Source organism: Teleopsis dalmanni, chromosome X, assembly GCF_002237135.1.
Source record: "Teleopsis dalmanni isolate 2A chromosome X, ASM223713v2, whole genome shotgun sequence".
In the NCBI taxonomy this organism is placed as follows: Eukaryota; Metazoa; Arthropoda; class Insecta; order Diptera; family Diopsidae; genus Teleopsis; species Teleopsis dalmanni.
Window position 1 is genome coordinate 56,441,949 of NC_051848.1, and position 20,587 is coordinate 56,462,535.

At 30.4% G+C, this 20,587-nt stretch overlaps 4 protein-coding genes across 4 annotated transcripts; 2 read left to right on the forward strand and 2 right to left on the reverse strand.

The window, feature by feature from the left end:
• Positions 1 to 1,028: 1,028 nt before the first annotated feature.
• On the reverse strand, positions 1,029 to 3,851 carry LOC119687481. The gene is made up of 2 exons (XM_038101810.1): positions 2,995 to 3,851; positions 1,029 to 1,129 (listed from the first exon to the last, which is right to left on the reverse strand). Exons 1-2 carry the CDS (start codon positions 3,815 to 3,817, stop codon positions 1,071 to 1,073), a joined length of 882 nt encoding a protein of 293 aa, XP_037957738.1. The 5' UTR covers positions 3,818 to 3,851; the 3' UTR covers positions 1,029 to 1,070.
• A 7,747-nt stretch (positions 3,852 to 11,598) lies between these two features.
• LOC119687480 lies at positions 11,599 to 12,629 on the reverse strand. Its single transcript, XM_038101809.1, has 2 exons — positions 11,764 to 12,629; positions 11,599 to 11,698 (listed from the first exon to the last, which is right to left on the reverse strand). Exons 1-2 carry the CDS (start codon positions 12,581 to 12,583, stop codon positions 11,634 to 11,636), a joined length of 885 nt encoding a protein of 294 aa, XP_037957737.1. The 5' UTR covers positions 12,584 to 12,629; the 3' UTR covers positions 11,599 to 11,633.
• A 1,242-nt stretch (positions 12,630 to 13,871) lies between these two features.
• Positions 13,872 to 15,766, forward strand: LOC119688445. Its single transcript, XM_038103124.1, has 5 exons — positions 13,872 to 13,929; positions 13,986 to 14,060; positions 14,630 to 14,808; positions 14,885 to 14,954; positions 15,016 to 15,766. The coding sequence occupies exons 1-4, from the start codon at positions 13,872 to 13,874 to the stop codon at positions 14,903 to 14,905; spliced, it is 333 nt and encodes a 110-aa protein (XP_037959052.1). The 3' UTR covers positions 14,906 to 14,954; positions 15,016 to 15,766.
• Positions 15,767 to 18,045: 2,279 nt separating this feature from the next.
• LOC119687482 lies at positions 18,046 to 18,824 on the forward strand. Its single transcript, XM_038101811.1, has one exon. The coding sequence runs from the start codon at positions 18,143 to 18,145 to the stop codon at positions 18,812 to 18,814; it is 672 nt and encodes a 223-aa protein (XP_037957739.1). The 5' UTR covers positions 18,046 to 18,142; the 3' UTR covers positions 18,815 to 18,824.
• The last annotated feature ends 1,763 nt before the right edge of the window (positions 18,825 to 20,587 follow it).

The window sequence follows — 20,587 nt, forward strand, 5'->3', positions numbered from 1 at the left end:
GCAAATTGCAAGTAACATCAAAGATATTTGTGGTGTTGCCATTTTCATTGACAGCTAGGTCGCAATCAAAGCCCTTGAATCCTTCATCACAAAATCAAAGATAGTAAAAGAATGTAGCGAGGCAATCAACAGCTTAGTTGATTGGTTGACATCACTCTAATCCAAGTTGCTGGAAATAGGAAGGGAACGAGAAAGCTGACAGTTTAGCTCGCTCTGGTGCTTCCCTGGATGCACCTCTGACAGCACTGGTTTATATCACCCTAGACACCATTAAGAGAAGTACTTACCTCTAGTTTTTTCAACTTGTCAATATTATATGGAAGGCACTTAAGTCATGTGCAACCTCCAGGTTAACATAGTCCACCTATAACAAAAATAGATCCTGGGAACTCGTCAAAAGAGACCGCGTAAGTCTTACTACAGTTTTTTCGGCAATTTTTTTCTGCATTGGGACACACAGAGAAACTGGGTACTCCTATTTATCTTTATTGCAGAAGTTGTGGAAACCTGCAGGAAAAAGAAACCATAAAACACTTTCTCTGTTAATGCCCGGCTTAAGCACCCGTATGAAATAGGTTTCTAGGAAGATACTTCTTCTATTTTTTGGATTCTTGCGAGAAATATCGTGGCAAAATGGCTAAAAATCATTACTTGAAGTACATCGAAGTTATTTAATGGCTTGTCACTACAACCCACCATATATCTGTGGGGAATTTGGAGTCCACGAATTTTATAATATAAATTATTATATTACATCTTTGACATCTTTAGATACATGTGGCAGTATAAATTCTTCAGTGATTGGTAATTGGTAAGTAATGTCAGTTCAAAACATGGTATGTTATTTTTTCCAAGACTCAAATATTAAAATTGTATCTTTTTGCAACAAAACATTTGTTTTACAAATTTGTGAATATATATTTAATTAAAAAAATATTTTTTTTCAATACATTTAAGAATTATACACTACAATAATTGATTAAAGAATTATTCAAAAAATTATAATCAAAAATATTATTTGCATATTACAATATATAAAACAGTTTTAACACTTGACTTTAAATTCACTTCTAATACACCATTATTTGACTGCGATCTAATGGATAATCCCCGTAACGCTCACCAGGTACTGGAAATACATAAATAATATATTTTTAAGAAACTTTTTAATTTATTTATTTTTTAAATAGTATTGAATGAATGAGGAGGTTTAAATCGAAGTTATCTAGGATGTTTTCGACTTTAACGGCAAAACAAGAGAGATAATTTCTTGAGACAGAGTACCATATAAAGTTCTCTCTAAAGAGAAAAGCCATTATATAAATTACCATATCTTTAAATTGAATAATCTTTTGAACACTTATCTCATACCTACCTTCTTTAAAATAAAATAAAATATACACAAATAGTAAAAAGTATTTTAAAAGTGCAGATCTTGGGAAAAAATTTGAACCCAAACAGTAGCCATTATGCACCTAAAGGTGAGTGACTCTAAACTTTGCTTAGGAAATTAAACAAATGAAATTTAGTCGATCCATATTTCAATTGAAAAGATGCGTTACAAAAAGGAAGCTCTCAGTATGAATCTCATAAATCTGTAAAAAGTATAAAAAGTGAAACTTGACTATTGCAGACCTACGAAAAACATGTAAAACACTCTTCAATGGTGCCAAAGTTACAAGAAACTGGGCATTATATAAAGAAAAGCAAAGGAAATTTAAGTACGCGATAAAGCGGGCCAAAAGGACAGCCTAGAAATGACTCTGCGGTGACATTGAAACTTCTTCTGCATCCAGCCGACTACACAAAATTCTCAACTCCACTCACAAAACCCTAAATTGCCAATAGTTAACAAGTGGTCACCGAACCACCTCTAGCAAAGAGACTCTCGAAATCCTTCTAGACACCCACACTTCAAGGAATGCAGCTCTGATAATCAAATATCAACCCTTTTCAAGTGACAAATACTCAAATCAGGTGGGCCATTCAAACTTTTAAATCACATAAATCTCCTATGAATTTCAACAGAGTGAATATGTGAACGTTCCCTGGCTTCTTAACATATACAATAGTTATTGTAAACTGCTTTATATTCCCAGTTGGTGAAGAATCACTCGAGCAATATTTATTCAAAAAGCAGGGAGGAAGTACAATCTAACGTCAAGGACTATAAGCACATCAACTTGTCTTCCTTTCTTCTGAAAGTACTGAAAAAGGTTCTTCACCTACACATCAGGAACACTATTAATCCAGTATTTCTCTTTACATCGCAGCATGCATATACTAAAGACAAATCTATCGATACAGCGCTCTATGTATTCATTTTACAAGTTGATCATTTCTGGATATCGACTGCACTTTCAACAATGTCTGCCCTAATGGCATCATAAAATCGCTTTCAAATCTAAAACATGATGATAATTTAGTGAAATTTGTAGAGGTTCTTCTCAAAACTAAGATTATCACCTCCGACATCGGAAGTGTTCAATGCTGTAGAGCAGTCTATCGGAGCTGCCTTCTGTTAGCAAACAACTAAAAAGGTGAGCTACACAAAATCAATTGACAAAACAAGAAGGTTAGCTAGCTTCCAAATCACTTGAGCTCTATGTTCCACCTCCACGAAGGCCCTCTTTGCCTTCGTTTACCCGAAATGAAAATAATACGCTGATCTTACAAATAGACCAAAATCAGTATTAAAGATTGAAGAAGAGGTACCGCAGATGTGCCGTTTACTTGAAAATTACAGAAAAACTGACGTTTTAATCCCTGTTGTTGAGATTAGAAATAGTCAGTTTATTCCATCATTCATTTAACAATAAAATTGTTTATATCTTTTGCTAAGAAACCATAATTAAGATTAATTGTTATATGATTAAAAAATCAATTACTGTAGCTTGATTACTGTAGCTGGAGAATAATATCTTTAATCGAACATAACACATATTTTTGTTTAAAAAATTATATCAATTATATATATTATAATGAATGATTTACCTTGAATAATTGGTAATCGCAGGGCATCATCCATTCTTTTGTAATACTGTAAACTAACCAATAGAAGGCATATCGTGACTATTGTACCAAAACCCACGAAAAATGTCGAAATATTGAACCAATTTTTTGTGTTGACAAGATCATTGCCATCAGTTGTATTCGTCACAACGTCAGCATTCAAAGTCAGGTAACTATTATTCCGGCTTAGCAAGTTTAAATTATTATCAGATACTAAAGCTACATTTTCGTTTACGGCAGGTAAGTACAAATCCATTTCTTCTGCAATAAGTTGAGAAGCCGCTGGCAATATAGGTATACAATCTTGAGCTATATCATTCCATAAGAAATCGGATCTGCAACGCTTTACACATTTTTGCAAATCAACCAGCACGTATCCTGTGTTACAAGCACAAACATTTGGTTTCCTACAGTGAGCATTAGACCCACAGGTTGTCATGCACTCAGGCACACATTCTCCAGAAGAATTTCCTGCATTGTGGTAACCTTGCGCACAGTTACAAGTATTTGGTGCTGAGCAAAACGTATGTAATCTACAAGGTACTGCACAGATGGGTACACAAATCTCACCACGTCTTTCATATCCCAATAGACACTGCGGGATATTCATATTTAAGTTTAATTCTGCTGTTTGAAGATCTTCTAAGATTTTCGAGTTAATTATATGGTAATTTGATTTTCTGCCCGATTTTAGAGTTGTGGTTTCTAACATCGAGTATTGTACATGGTAAGATTCTGTGTGTTTTGAAAAATAATTTAACACAAGTAGCACTAAATTTATGCATATTAAGTCTAACTTCAGCATTTTGAAATGCAGCTTGTATGACAAAAAATGAACCACTGATATGTAAAGTCTTCTGAGTAAATACTTTCCACTAAAATTTATCTTTACTGAAACGAATTATAGCAAATATACGCATTGCCTCACATCCCCTCAAAATGGAAACATCCAATGGTACAATAACGTTCATACCATATATTGAAAATATGTTTACCCCTTCACTATCATTTCTCGTAAACAATTTTTAATATCTTTTTCTTTATTTTTCACTGAGGCACATTTGCTCTTGCTTTCACAGTCTTTTAATATACAAAGAACTGATAAGTTCTGTAAAATATGAATTTAAATATATCATCGATAATTCTGAAGTTGAACTTAGCACATGTGAATTATTTGTAGTTATTTCTAATAGATATACCATAAGTAATTCTAAAATTAATTTATTTAATATTTTTATTTTCATTTTTTTCCATATATATTTTTAAAAATAAATTCAAAAATTTATTAAATGAATCATACAGTTCCTCATATTTTTTTAATTTATTTTTCCGCATTCATAAGAGTTCCCATTTGAGGTGATAAGCTGATAAGAACAAAATACTTGAAATTCTTTTTCCAGACCTTTTTTTAAACAACAGTTAAAATTTTTTTTTATTTAGGCTTTGAAATAAATAACGATAAAAACTTCAGAAAGTATTACGTTGTAAAGTAAAGTTAATTCATATTAAAAAAATTATTAACCCAATAATATTTCAAAGAAACTAAGATAAGTTCAAGAACTCATCGATGGATTGTTTCTTCTTATATTTTATTTATATTATTTTATTTAATATTTCTTTTATTTAGCGTTTCATAAAGTTGCATTGTATTCTAATTATTCCAAGATGGCAATGGATATAAAAAACAAATAAAATTATTTACAAGTTCAACATCAATTATATGAGGTTTTCAAATTAAAAAAACTACCATTTTTATCATCAGTTGATCGATATAATAGTCAATCAATATACACCTGGACTTCGCTTAACAGCCTTAAGTCGTTCCAAAAACGTAGACCGTAAAACGAAATTCCATTAAACGAGGCGGCCATTAAACGAGGTATATAATATTATATAAAATATATAATATATAAAATATAATATATAAAATATAATTTATAATATATAATATATAATATATAATATATAATATATTATATTTAATATATAATATAATATATAATACACATAATTTATATAATGTACATAATAGTATATAAGTCAATCGATGTAAACGGCTCGCTAGTCAGCCATAACTAGTTGCTGTAGATACAGTTTTGTATCTTTTGTAATATCTGTCAATCCAAAAAAAAAATAAAAAAAAAATCTAAAATGATCGGTATGATACATCAATCATTTTAAAGAAACAACCATCAATTTGGATGGTTGTAGCGTCGTTAAATAAGAAACAAGGAGTAAAGAACATTGGTTGGCAATGTACTCACTTTATTGTACCAGAGCCTACCAATACAATACATCGGAGTTTGTTTTCATTGTAGTAGATAGTAAATTAAATCATGCGGAACTTTAGCAGGTTAATATCTACTCCAAGCAGCTCTAAAATTTTTAGCAAAATCCTTATTTCAATCAAAGTTGGTCTCTAGGAATGCTTTCAACTTCTCTACATCCTAGCATCGAGGAACTATGTTACTCTTATGTGGGTACCGGGACACGAAGGACATGTGGGAAATGAAATAGCAGACTCCCTAGCAAAGAAGGGTGCATGTACTCCTTTCATTGTTCCAGAGCCCTTTTGCGAGGTGACAAATAGCTTCGCAAATAGCTTATTATGTGAACGGGAGAAACAACATCTACTTGAACACTGGAGAGCCCAAACCGGCATGCGACAGTTAAAAAGATTCATTGATCCTGATCACATCAAGGTTGATGCTATCCTTGGCCTTAGCAGAGACTCCAATTTATTTCAAACCTAATCACTATAAGGTTTATTAACTATATCATCAGTTGTAGTATCAAAAGTTTGCAAATAAGAATTCAGAATTTTGAATAAATCTTCTACTTCATTCTTCGAAGGCTGATGAATAATTTCATCCACCGGATTCTCATCATCACTTTTCGTTGCGCTTAGAGTCGGAGCTACTAATTCAGAGCTATAATGCTCAATAATATCGTCATCTGTAAGAAAGGTTGATATATAACCTGTAAGAAAAGTTCAATATAATTGTTAAGAGTAGAATTTGAAGTTATTTTATTTACTTTTTAAACCACGGTGCCAGCGATTGGCATTTGCAAATAGAAGCAACATAAGAAAGAAAATATTAAACATTTGGGTTTGAAGAAGGGACTTCCCATAACACCAAAATGGATTTATACTTAAAAAAAAAAAATTCGACTTATATAATGCATTTTCCCATATTCCTATTCGCACGTTATAACAGTTCGAGTTATAGAAACAGAATTGTATGTAATTTGCTCTCTAAAACCCTGTTGCACTCTTTTTAGTTCAAGTTATAGAAAATTCGAGCCATGGAAGTGCGAGTTATTGATGTCACAAAATTACTTTGATGAGAGTATACACAAAAAAAGAATTTTAATTAAATAAAAAAATATATACGTATATTATATATATTATATGGTGCACATACATGTCTTTTTATTAATTAATTGTTAACAATTCTGTCACATAAAATTAACGTTTTAACTTTTTATTAACATTATTATTTTTATTATTTACATTTAACAAGCTTTCTATATAAAACGATTAATAATATTATAAATGCTAATGTAACACACGCTATGCCTAACGCCAGCACAAAATCAGTCACTATATTATAATTTTTATCAACATCTAATAACTTCTTACTGCTGCTACTTTCATCAAGGATGCAGTCGCCTTCAGACCGTGAAAATCCTGGAATACAATCACATTCATTGTGACGAACACATTGTTCATTTTCACCACAAATCCCGATACATACAAAATCATTTAATTTATTAAATCGGCACTCTCCATCTTGATATATATAATTCGGTGAACATTCTGGTTTGTTGTCAGTAGTCACATCGTTATCCAAGCTCTTGGTTGTGGACATATAACTTTTTGAATTCTTTTGATCATAATCGTTGTTTAAGTCAAGCGCCTTAGGTGTAGTACTACTAAGTAAGTGAATAATATTTTTTGTAGTTGTAGTTCCAGAAATCTGTGTGGTATATTCTGATTTCATACAACTCTGCTTGTCTTCATTCCATGTATATCCAAGCCCACAATTATCCAAAGGTTCACAGATAATATCGTCATTAAAAGAGTAATTATTAAAGTAACCTTTAGAGCATTCACACAAATTTCCTTCAACACAGAAAGAGTTTTCGGGGCATGGTGGTGAGCAGATAAAAGTATCGGTTTCACTGCTTCCAAAATCGTAATCAAAACTTGCAATATTGGATTTAATCAAACATATTTGTACCACAAAAACATAAATAATATTTCGCCACATTTTATGCTATTATTTTTTATTATATTTTATTATATTTTATTGAAATGTTAAGTAATTTATTTAAACTATATAATTTTGGCTTTTGATCCTGCACCACAAATTGTTGGACTTTGACTAAACTGAAATATATCTACCATAACATGTGCGGTATTTGCTGTGGTTGGACGTTAACTTGCTTGATTTTTTTTACTTTTATCAACATTCTTAGTATTCATATAAAGTGACCTTAATGCTTTTCGGTTATTATAATTTCATTTCTTTAATAGTGTTCTCTAGAACAGAAATTCAGTTCAAAAATTTATAATATGTGAAAAAAAGTGTTTATACAAGTATGATTCATATTAATTTCCATTAAATTCAAATTTCATAAAATTCTTTATATATATGTCATACATATATATATATATATTTATATATATACTTATGTATTGGAATTTGTCAGCATTCATATAACACCAACAAATGTTTACAATTTAGCAACTTAAACGGAATTGTTATCTCGTTTAGATGTAATCTTAAACATCTCGCGGAGGCGTCTACGTTAGGCTTACCCAACATTTGCTTAGGTTGATTTCTGAAACCTGTTTTTTGGGTATGTGGTCTCTTTAATTGTAACCTTTTCACTATATTTTACAACAAAATGGCGAGATTCCATTCGTGATTTGAGAAAACTTTGTTAAAAGGTCCATATAGAATATCGTACCATGAAAATATCTACATTGGAAATAAATTTTAAGTCGCTAGTAGGCACTTCAACCATAATAATTATAACTCAATACAGCCGTACTTCCCTCAATGATTTAGCTAGACATATCAAAATCCAACTCATATGAGTTTAAGAATATAGGGACAAGTCTGGCAATTGCATGGTAGACGTCTTTGCCAAGGCAGGCACTCTTCTCCGACATTCACTTCTCAAATATTGGCATTCTACTTGCAACAGTTAAACTGGCAATTAAACAAAATATCTGAGCATAGCCAACAAGTACTGGCCTGACGTATCTTGCTGTCAGATCTCTATGTTAACCTAGTCTAATTTAGACAAAAAACGTATCAATCAGTTGCTTCAACTATAGCGGAACCTGCTCAGCACTACGGAATCAGTGCTGATGGGCTACTGCATAATAGGAAGGCGATAGGGATGCTATGAGGCTAAATCTATTCTCTTAAGATACTAAAAGATCAAAAATCTTCTGGGGCAATATTAGGAACTTAGCCAAATTCATAAAATTCTCAAGTTGGTTCACCAATACCTAATGAAGGAGTTGTTATGTTTTTCTGGTGTCAATCTTATACTGACCTTCCAATCTATATATGAACTAACGCCATTATTTATGCTCAAGTGAGGTTTCTTGAATACAAAGCCACTGATCCAACCTAACCATTTAGCGACAAATGGTAGCGCCAAATGCCGAGTTCTTTACTGCGTCTTCTATCAGCGGGTACTAAATCACACATTTTTCTTACCGGCCATTTTCATATATACACACTACATGACTACGCCTGTAATGATACAGGCTAACATAAGTCTGAAATTTTTGATAGGTTTACTCGAGTCAATCTAACCATTTTCGAATACGAAACTTAAGTAATCCAAATCCTTCATCCTTCATGTCATATCCATCTCTCATTCATATTTTCAATATTTTCTTTTTCCACAAGACGATTAACTGGTTAAGTTCCAATAGCTATCAAACATCAACACATCACTGGAATCAAAAATATGATTGTTTCGCTGAAACAAGCTATTGCTCATTGTAAACTTTTATCGGTGATCTCCATATCAATATGGAGACTTATATGCATAACCAAACTGTTGTGTTTCTGTGCTTCCTCTCTTGTCAACTTAAAATTACAACTGAATTTGACAACTTTTGTAAAGTCCTTCGGTTTTAGCAACATCACGTTACAGAGACTTCCGCCCATTGCGCCCGTTATTCAATTTCCATTGCTATCATAAACACTTTGATTATGAGTAAACTTGGTGTCTAACTTTCCTTCAGCAAATTTAGATAGTTTCGTACTAAACATTTGTGACAAAATAGTTAAGGCTGAAGAGCTATGAAACACTTTTGCTGGTGCTATAACATTCCTTTAGACTTGAGTATGTTGTGGTACGTACTCGCCTAGTAGTACCCCAACAAATTAATTCTTTTTTAAACATGCGAACATAAGGTTTTTTAGAGCACTTCAGATATAAGCTGTGGGCCATTGTCAATCAGATTAATCAGATTAATTTGAACACAATTTACTTGCATATAAAATCAATGGAAATATACCCAGGTTCAGCCCACGATGTATGTATATAATTGTACTGGACTTCCTCCAGCCACTTTGTATATATCAGATCGAAAACAGTTGTGTAAAGAATATTCTTTTAAATATTTTTAATTACTTTATTAATATGTACTTTTAGATATTGTTATTCTTATGCTAAGCCTTTCTCAGTATTAGACAAAAAGTTAAAATTGAGAATTTATTCACAAAATTGTAACGTTCCGTCATTTTGAAAATGATAAATAAAAATAATGCTATATATATAATAATGTTAATTAATTAGAATAGATCCTCTCTATGTCTTTAACAATATATCTTTCTTTCATCTTGATTAAAACCTACTGCCCATTGTGCAGTAATCCAATACTGTTATACGCAAGGACTGTAGCACTAGTGAGTGTAGCTCAAGAAGCTTAGATCTGAAAAAATATTAGGTCATCGGACCTAATTAAAGATCACTTTAAGTTTAAATAGGGTTTCAAATCACCACTAGTTACAAGTCGCCACAATTAGTTCCTTTGTTAAGCACCACCACCGGTTTCATTTCAGAAACGTTATTGGAATTACTGCAGTGACTTTTTAAGATGATGCGTCTGTGGCTAAGTTAATTGGCAATTCCTCATGGTAGTCTATTTAAACTTAACGTTTTATGTCACCGTGCTACAAAATAATTAATAATTTGGAATTAAAAAGTAATAATAATTAATCTTACTGAATAAAGCTTCAAACTTTTCAATAAGTGTTGACTGTCACAAATTTTTGGTGACTCTTACGCCAGATAACTGGTAACTCATTGGACAATAACTGACGACAAAATTTTCCTTTTCTCCAAGTTCGCGTAAAATTTGCAACTAGTTCACAACTAGCACTACTTGAAACTGAAACCGTATTTGTAAGTATACGTCACATAAATCTATTTCCGAAAATTGTTTTTAAGGACGCACTCTATGTAACAAATACTGTCTGGTTGACATTAGATACTGGTCAACATCAATTTATTTATTTACACCTTTATTGAAGCCCCCACAAATGCATTTTCAATAATATGGTTTGTTAACCAAAACAATGAGTAATTCCCAAGCACTCAATATTATTTCTTTACTTATACTTTAATTTTGCATTATATAAAGTACTAAACAGTCATTTGCCCAGATACTAGCTAATCGGTTAGTCATTTGTAGGAAATGCTCCTAGTTGAGTCATGTTTGTGTAGCTGTACTGAATTGCCCATATTCGTACTTTATTTAATGTATTGAAGAAACACACACATTTAAACCGGAAACCGGTAACAATAGTTATTATAAAAACTTTCAACAAAAAATTAATCATTAAAAAGTTGAGTAAATGCTAATATTAGTAAGTTGTTGTCATTCTAACAACACCCATCTTTCATATAGTGTATGTGCTATACATAAATTCGTTTTTTAAAATTGAACTCGAAAAATAATAGCTTAACTTTGCCTTATGTTGTATTTTTCAAAAATAAAAGTTATCATTTGCCTTTTATTTTTTCAAAAATAAAAGTTAGCATTTGCCTTTTTTTTTTTCACACTCAAATAAAGATATAAAATAAAAACGTATAATATAATTATTATTCTAATCTTAAAAACGAAAAACGCAAAAATAGCTATTATGTCTTATATTGTCTAAAATAAAAAATAAAAATAAAACGCAATTTATTACTGCAAAACAGATATAAATTGCAATACATGCGTTTTATTTTCGAGAATCGCAAAATAAAACTTATTATTATTTTTAAAGGGTCACTTTTATTATGTCTATAGAAAATTAAAATAAAACATAAATAGATTATACACAATCAAAGGCATACACTGAAAATGGATTTGCCCCCAAAATCAATGATAAAAAGATTGCAAAAAGATCTAAAAACATCTATCCATCTGATGACAGGCGCAAATTATATATCTATTTTTCAAATCGCATTACATATATTTATTTCGATATATTATTAATTTTTGGATATATTTATTATAATAATTTTTTTTCTACTTAAGTACATGCATACTACATTCATAATATATAATGAGTTTATTAAAAACTTCTGTTAGTTTAATCACACCTTAATTCGTTGTAATTTTTGTTATTACTAACATCGCAGTGAAAGTTTTCTTGATCTATAAAAAAATGTATTTTATATTAAAGTCTTCCAATAATGTATAAATATTTAATAAAATCTTACCTTCGACATCATATGTTCCATAATCACGAATAAATGCTAAGTATAAACAAAAAGCTATCAGTACCAACAAGATGAAAGTAGCACATGCTATTAATATATTTCCCCAAATATGAGACCCATTCATTGAAGGGGTTTTGGAATTCTCGAACGATGCACTGTTGACTTTTTTTATAGCATAGTTACCCGTTGTGTGAATTGGTTTAAGATTTTGTTCAGTAACTGTTTCATGTTTCTCTAATTGATTCTTAACTTCTAGTAAAGTATGGAATAAAGATAATTGGCACGATCCATCTTGTAATTCGTAATTTTTATAACACTCACATTTTTCCGGTGCTACGCAAAAACTATTCCGACATTCGACTGTGCATATGGGCACACATTCATCATTTGCTTTTCTATAACCTTCTAAGCATTCACAATAAAATGGAGCGATACATAATGAATTTGTAGGACACTTATCTTCACAATTCGGTAAACACAGATTATTGTCTGGTGCTTCTTTGTAGCCATCTTTACATTTGCAAGTATCTGGCGCTATACATATTGCATTATTGTCACAGTCATCACTACATATCGCCGCACATATATCCTGATTGATTTTTCTATAACCTTCACAGCAATCTTGTATCAAATTCCATTTTATCGTGGTTTCAAATTCAATATACTTTTCATTTTCTTTATTCCTCTTCCATACAGGAATGTTTTCGGTTTTCGTACGATTATAAGTGCAATATGGACCGTCCGCTCGGGAGTAGATATCGTTCTTTATTAGTACGAATAAAATACTAGTCCACAATGTCTGTAACTTATTTATGTACATAACGCAATGTAATGTTCTCAATTACATATAATTCAAGTCTTCGCACTTCTCGTTTGTATCAGTAACTGAAGCTTTGTCTGAAATAATGAAATCATTCTATTGCAGCACTTCGTATGTGATAAAAGCATAAAGTTTTTAAATCGTACAGTATATAGATTCAGATATATATACAAATACTTGTGGTAAACAACTAATGTTTTATCTATATATAAAAAAATACTTTAGAATTATTTATTTCTTATATCAAAAAATTTAATTCTTTATGTATTTGTAATTAGTGCAAAAAGTAATAGAAAAATAATTTCTTTTAACATAATATAGAATGAATACATAACAAAAATATATATATACCATAAATAAAATAAAATTATTAAAATTTTTATTTTAAGTAGTAGTAATTATATTGAAATATAAAATGATTTCTAATCTTTATCAAGTACTTATTACAAAGACTTTTCACTATACAAACCATTCATCTATATATACTGCGGTCTAGAGATTCTTTATACCCATTTCATATATTCTGATTCTTTCAATTCAATTTTATCAATAAATCATATTATCGCATCCATTTTGCTCTCTTATTTCTTAGTCCAATATAAGATACTCACCTAAGTGCTTGTCCTCACTTGGCGCATGTATTGAAGTCCTATAATCTTCTCTATAAAGGACACAACTCTACTAAAGTTCATTCCCGGTTTAGTAGTGTGATAACCTATATGGAAATGCAATTTACTTTAGTTTTGATGTCACCTAAAAAAAATTAAGTTCCTTTATTGTTGCTTAGCTAACAGTTGTGATAGGAATTTTACGGTTTTGATGGATTAATTGAAAAAAATAGAACTGTCTACCTTAGGTATTTTTGCTTGAAAGTTATTTGAAGGACAGCTCTAGTCTATAAACTCTTGCTATGGTTCCTTCTTAAGTGAGGAAACCGTGCTGACATCTTCTGATTTATCTAGCAGGTCTTAGTTATATAGCAATCCAATTAATTTCGTTACTAATCTCAATTTTAAATTATTTTCTAAAGCAATTTTTCTGCATGGTGTCACAATTATCTTAAAGAACTTAACATACCGTTTCATTTTGTATATAGTTTTCTTTTTTTTTTTTTTTTTGAAATAGTAGGCGAATTTTTGAGCATATAAAATTTTTTAGAAATGAAAATTTTTCATATTTTATTTATAAATAATTTTAAGTAAAGAGTGTTTAAAAAGTTTTTTGGAATCCAAACAAAATTGCAGTATATATTTTTTAGTAAATTAATTAATCTTTAAAAATAAAAAAAATGAGTAAAAATATTAAGCATCTTGCCAAAATAGCTAAAGAAATAGCTAGCAAACAATGTAAGTTTTTTATTCACTCATTTAAAAGTAATCTTAACTTTCATCAATATTGATAGTCACTGAGAATATGCGGGACATTATTTATTCGAAAAGTAAAATTAGCAAAGATCAATTCGCGGAACTTAAAAAAGGTAAGTTTATCTTTTACATGTCTTTAAAAAATGGTTCTTTACTATCTTAAATTTATATGCTAATATATATAGTTAACTATATAATAAAGTACACTAAAGTAGAGAGAATTGATTTTTATAGATCATATACGAAACCCTAAACTTGTCAAAAACCTTAAATAGGTAATCTTCAACCTAATATGGCATTCACACAGTATTTGAGTTCACTAAAAGTTAGCTACAGTTCTTTTTATCTTTACATTTAATCTTAAGAAAGATAGGTATCCTCAGACAATGTAAGATGTAATATTTACACTAGGGGTACATAGTTATCTAAGAAAATGTAATATTACATAAAGTAATTACTTTACTCTATCTAAACAAACTCTGTCAAACAAATGTCAATTATTTTTAAAATAAAAATAGTCAATAGTTCCGTTCAAAACCTTACCAACATATATTTAAAAGGTCTAATAGTATAAAAACAATTAAAGTTTCCCCTTTTTTTTGTAAACTTACTGTAAACTTACTTCAAAGTAAACATATTTTGTTCAAACTGAAACTAATATAATATTTTTATACAAAATTAGTTATAAAACCGGACCTTGAGTGCGCAACCCAAGATCGTCCAGGTGCGCCAATTCCTGTGCCAGGATATCCAGTTGAAGAACCAAATGATTCAGCTAAGGCGTACGCCGGGTTCAAGGAGAGGGCACAGGAATTGGCTGATAATAAAAGAAAGTCACCGCGGGAACTAAGCGAATTCAAGGTAAATGTAATGGAGATATGTAAATAAATTTAAATAAATAAATATTTCAATGACCTTTTATTAAAAAAATTTTCAGAATATTATAAAACCGTCTTGAATATTAAATCGAACTAATATTCAAAACTTTGAAGTCTACTCCAGCTCTGGTAAAATAATTTAAATTATAATGTATGCACTTCATATTTTTACACATGGTATTTTTTCCAGCCCGCAAAAATCACACAAGACAAGGAAAAATTCCACCAGCCCGCGCAAAACACAATGGTTGGATGAGGTCTGTGTCTGTGTGCAGTGTTTCTTTCTTGCATAGAGCGACAAATACCTAGAAACGCCAAGAAAGAAATTTGAAGAAAGTTAATTTACTAAAAGATCGCGGGAAGTGTTAACTCTGGGTGGAATCGGGAGTAATGGATTCATTAAATCAATTGGATTTCATAATCTAAAAACTTTAAGATCCAGTAAATTATTTCAGTTATCATTTAGATAACTAACAAAGTCATTTATTAGTAGGCGTTGAACTGGGAAGTAATTACTTTGTATTAAATATTATGAACTACTAACTAATAGAATTGGGCAAGAAGAAATGAGAAAAATGTTTAACAAACACCGTCAAAAGCCTGAACGTAATTGTGAGTGATTTGATGTCCTAACCAAAAGAGTGCGTGTAACTAATCAGAGTGTTTCTGACTTCAGATATAACGTGTTATTTGATTTGAACCAATTACACTATTTTAGAATTGTACACGCACAGGCTTTAAGTCACTTTTTTGTGTACTGAACAAACGAATGTGGACCATTAGCTGGAAAAGTCAACAGCTTTAAGCAATCGTATGTGATGAATAATTTTGGAAGATATGCTAGAAGCTATCGCTTTTGGATTTCACAATAACCACACTAAACATACCAAATATTATTATTGAAAAAAAAGTTTGTACTTGGAAATAGTGTTATGAATAATTATAAAATACACAAAATTTTAAAGATTAATTAAATTTAATATATACTAAACACAAATTACGGCGATTTTATTATATCCCAATTTTTAGTCTTTTAAACAATATGCATAACATAAAGTAGTTTCGGCAGCTATAACATGTGGCAAAAAAACAGCAAGTTGCTGGCCTATAGTTGCTTAAATGTACGCAAAACAACAACACTACTTTCTGTGTCTAAGCACCTAGCTGGGCAGTGAGAAGAAAAAAGTGTTACCAACGCAATAAGCGAACTATTATAAAACCTTCATTGGAAATTCATTGGAATATTCCAATCATATGTCAAAAGTTTATAGACAATAATTCATCCATTTCTTATTTAGAAATAACATTATCTGGAATAACGTCATGATTAAGTTGATCATTTAGTACAGTGCCGTCTCATGCACCCAGAGTGTATTCGTAAATTCTTATAATTGAGTATAGGTAAGCAAATAAATAGGTGTAGGTATAGGTGGGACAAATAAAACATTAAGAATGCTCGAGAGGATATTAAATAGCAAAGGTGCATTCTTTGCGATCGTCAATTTTCAAAATTGCAATATTAAAGGTAATACTAGAAAAATTTAAGAGGTTGCAATAGACAAGGAGTTGAGATATTCAAGAGTTGCAATCTTCGAGGTCGAACTATATATTTTACTTTTTTATGATAGCTTACTTATGACAGATTACTAATCAAGCCAACTAATCACAATAAACCTTTACTGATAAGGAATCTTTTTTATTTTTACTCGTTTTAGCCCTAGATATATTGATTTTATTTTTGAAGGATAGTCTTGAAGAATTAATGTTTGCGTAGGACCCTACTAGATAAATTTTGAAGGTTGAAAAGCCATGTACATCAACTATGCTTGACCAACAAAAAACTAAAATATAAAATCTTATACAGTATTAATTTAACATTAAGTCTAAAAACATTATTTAAAAAATGTTTATTCAAAAAAAGAAATTTATACCATGTCCAGCCATTTGACCGGACCGACAATATATGAAAAGATGTGGATAGAGTTAGTTAGAGTTAGATAGAGTTTTTGTAAAAATAAAAAAAGGTGACATATGGTATTCAAGCCAAGGCTGTATCTTCAATTTTCAACAATCAATTAAGTTTTTTATTTTTAATCAAAAAAATATTTATTTCACAATAATTCGGTTAAAGATATTTTAAGATTTACCTCCTATATGATTTTGTTAGTCTATTTAAATCAATAATTTTCTTGAGATTCCAGTAACCTACTATAGCCAACCCGATAAGTGCCTTACTATCGCCACTTGGTAGTACCGAACACTACTGAAAACGCTTGCATTTTTCATCGACAATGTGAACGTTTTCCATCTGTGGCTACCTAATCAAAAACTTTTCTAACCAATCCATTTTTTTCCATTCGCACGACATGACCAGTCATCTCTGCATTCATATGGCTGCCCTAGATCTCCCGAAGGGTTTTTCTCTCGTATGCTCCTAACGCCTTTTCAAAAGTGTTGGTAATTCTCCAAGCAAGTGCTTTATTTTTCAATTGCTTACTTAGCCAGACGTAACATCTGTTGTTTACGCTAGTTCCCAAATCAACAACGTCTTTCTCAACTTGAAATTTATAGTTGTCAGAAACGGGGTTCCCAAGACATTCAAGAAATTTGTTTGTTGACAGAAAGTACTTTGTTTTTTTCTCAATAACCACAAGACTCATTTGTAAAGATATAAATTAAATTAGCTGTAATGTACCATGATACCTTGAAAAGTCTTCTCAGAACCTGGCTCTCGTCCATATTTACTAAAAGTGTAAATTGAGATCGGTAACAAAATATATTAAATAACATATAGAGCCAAATATATATAAATGCCACCACGAGAGATCTGTTATTAAACTTTTTAAAAGGACTCCATAAATTTAGAGACGAAATGAAAAAAAAAAAATTGCTAGTTTGATTTTTTTTTTTAACTAACTTTTAGTTTTTAAATGCCTACCAGATACGTAGGCGTTACAGCTAGCAATTTTTTTATTGTCTACATAATTTGTAAATAATCTCAAAAAAAAAGTGTCAATAATAGGAAGAATTTCATAAATAAAAATATGATAAAATGTTCTGCATGTTTATATAAAATTCTTCTATGTTTTCGATGTTTTTAATCTTTTTGAAGAGCGTTTGTATTGTATATATAAATAAAAATGATTTATATATTCTTCTCTTAACTTTTCTTGCACATGCACCATCGCAATAGCTTTCTTTTTTATCAGTTGAACTCAGCGTTTCAAATGATCTTCGACGCATAACGTGACATTTTCGTAACAGTATCTGGTGTAATCGGTCGGATTGTATAAGCTATTTTTTAAAACCATACGGGAATGCATATTTGTAATTTTTTTAAAATCATAATAACACTTTTAACATTCACCGGCCACACTAATGGATTATTTTTAACGAATGGGCATTGTCAAAAAAATATAAGTATCGAATACCAGGTCCCGGTAACAAAAACACGGCTTACTACACACCACGACAATGACAACAACGTACAGCAGCAACTGGAGCAATACGTTGAGTATGAGGAGCATTTACGCTGGGATACAGCTATTGTTTGTTGCCCTGGCTATCGCATCCTAATATTTAATTTATGTGAACCTATTTGTGAAACGACATGTCCACCTCACAGTTATTGTGCGGAACCAAATAAATGTATTTGTGAACGTGGCTACGAGCCATCACATCATCCAAACAGAGAACATCAGTTAATATGTCGACCAACTTGTCTAGGTGGTTGTCCTCAACATAGTCATTGTATTGCACGTAACGAGTGTGTTTGTCATACCGGTTATAGAGATATCAGCGGCTGGTTTGGTACTTTGCGCTGTGAACGTATCCACTGTGGTCCAGATCAACATTACGATATTGCACGTAAAAAGTGTGTAAAATTTGAAATGAGTATAAAAGACCTCAAGAAAAAAGTTGGTAAGAAATTGACTCAAGGTTTAGATGTAACTGATACAAACATGGATTTGGATTATAAGGAATACTGAGGAAAATTTATTGATACATATTATTATTATTATTATATATATATATATATATTGTATTATATATATTTCACTATTTGAAAATTATCATGTTATAAATAAATTTAAAAAGTGTACTGAAATTATGAAAAAAAAATTAATAAATTATTAAATATTATTTAAACTTTAGCGTTCACATGGTGAAAAATCAAGAGGATTACAAAAAGTAACTATAGATTAATCAGTCGATACTTACAATTTTAATAAACCATCAAATTGCAAAATATTCTTAAAACTGAATATTATAAGCTATATTAGACATGTAGCTTACGATTCACTGACGAATATTTGTAAATAGGTCTTCTTCATAAAGAAAAAAATTAGGCATCACAAGAGACATGATACAATAATGGTCACAGCCAAACAGAGAACACTTTTTCTGTTGACAGTACTAAAACTAATGCACACATTACTAAATTAGTTTACATTGATTGTGGTTTATTACTGAAACTATTCCGAGTATTGTTTTCTAGTACTCTAACTATTCCTAACAATAGTTAGGTCTGTAGGATACGCTACAGACGTATTCTGAAGATTTGTTGGACGGGCAAAGTTTCAAACGAAGAAGTGCTAACAAGATTAAGAAATGATAGAGAACTCCTAAAAACTATCAAAATGAGAAAAATGATGTATATTGGTCGTATCATCTGATCTCCAAAATATGAATTGCTGCAACTGATTGCGGAAGGCAGAATCAAAGGCAAACGCAGCATGGGAAGAAAACAAATGTCTTGGTTGAGGAAGATCCGACATTCGACTGAGTTAAGAACGATTGGAGACTTGGTACATTCTGCTAGAGACAGAAAGAACTTCAAAAACATTATTTCTAACATATTGTAATTTATATGGTTGTATAACATTCAATTTTCAAATAAACAATTAAAGAATAACTATTCCAAAATTCACATTATGAGAAATAAAACTCTTTCTCACAAGGTAGGTAAAATACAATTTTAAGTAGATAGAAAACTATTTTAGTTTCTGATGACAATGCCTGAAGAACTGCTAGGTTTTTTTTAAGACAAATTCTAAGTTTTGTATCATAAAATACCCTGTAGCACGTACAGTGCTATCCTTATTTTAAAATTTCAGTAAAATCGTATCAATACCACAGTCAAACTAAAACTCACATCAGAGATTCAATTTCTCAGATATATCTCGATTATCAAATATATTTTTGAAACATATATTATTCCTAAAATTTGTGCTCTAGTTTTTTGTCATTAATTATCGCAAAAAAATTTATTATAAATATATTCTATGAGCGATAACTGAATCTCATTATCAGCGGCCTACAGTCTATTTATTTAATATTCAATAATATTCAATTTCAAACGAAAAAATTTAAATTAAACAAATTTTAGCTTCATTAGAATTTGGACTTATCAAGTTTCAAATAATGGATTAAAAGATCCTTTCAATTTAAAAAGAAAAACTTTTTTTGGTTGTAAAAGTTCCTCCAAAATCTAGTTCTGTTCAGCACGCACACATTATTGTTTTTATTTTTACAGTATAAATAAATTAAGAATTAGATATAAAATTATTTTCAGATAAGATACAACATAAACCTTTTGAAAAAAAAATTTGCCTCACAATTCAAAAAAAATTTGAATTGTTTTATCTTTGGTATGAACATATTTTTCTTAAAATAATAATAAAGAATATATGAAAATGTAAAATATGTATATGGTTCACTTTTTTTTAAAAGCGGGACGAGTTTTGACCAGAATTGACTTA

Excerpts from the sequence above, each read along its gene's own strand:
- LOC119687481 (XM_038101810.1), bottom strand. The coding sequence starts at position 3,817 with ATGCTGAAGTTAGACTTAATATGCATAAATTTAGTGCTACTTGTGTTA. Across the intron at positions 1,130-2,994 it reads GCGATTACCAATTATTCAAG|TACCTGGTGAGCGTTACGGG; the intron begins GTAAATCATTCA and ends ATGTATTTCCAG.
- LOC119687480 (XM_038101809.1), bottom strand. The coding sequence starts at position 12,583 with ATGTACATAAATAAGTTACAGACATTGTGGACTAGTATTTTATTCGTA. Across the intron at positions 11,699-11,763 it reads TGGAACATATGATGTCGAAG|ATCAAGAAAACTTTCACTGC; the intron begins GTAAGATTTTAT and ends ATTTTTTTATAG.
- LOC119688445 (XM_038103124.1), top strand. The coding sequence starts at position 13,872 with ATGAGTAAAAATATTAAGCATCTTGCCAAAATAGCTAAAGAAATAGCT. Across the intron at positions 13,930-13,985 it reads AGAAATAGCTAGCAAACAAT|TCACTGAGAATATGCGGGAC; the intron begins GTAAGTTTTTTA and ends CAATATTGATAG. Across the intron at positions 14,809-14,884 it reads GGGAACTAAGCGAATTCAAG|AATATTATAAAACCGTCTTG; the intron begins GTAAATGTAATG and ends AAAAATTTTCAG.
- LOC119687482 (XM_038101811.1), top strand. The coding sequence starts at position 18,143 with ATGCATATTTGTAATTTTTTTAAAATCATAATAACACTTTTAACATTC.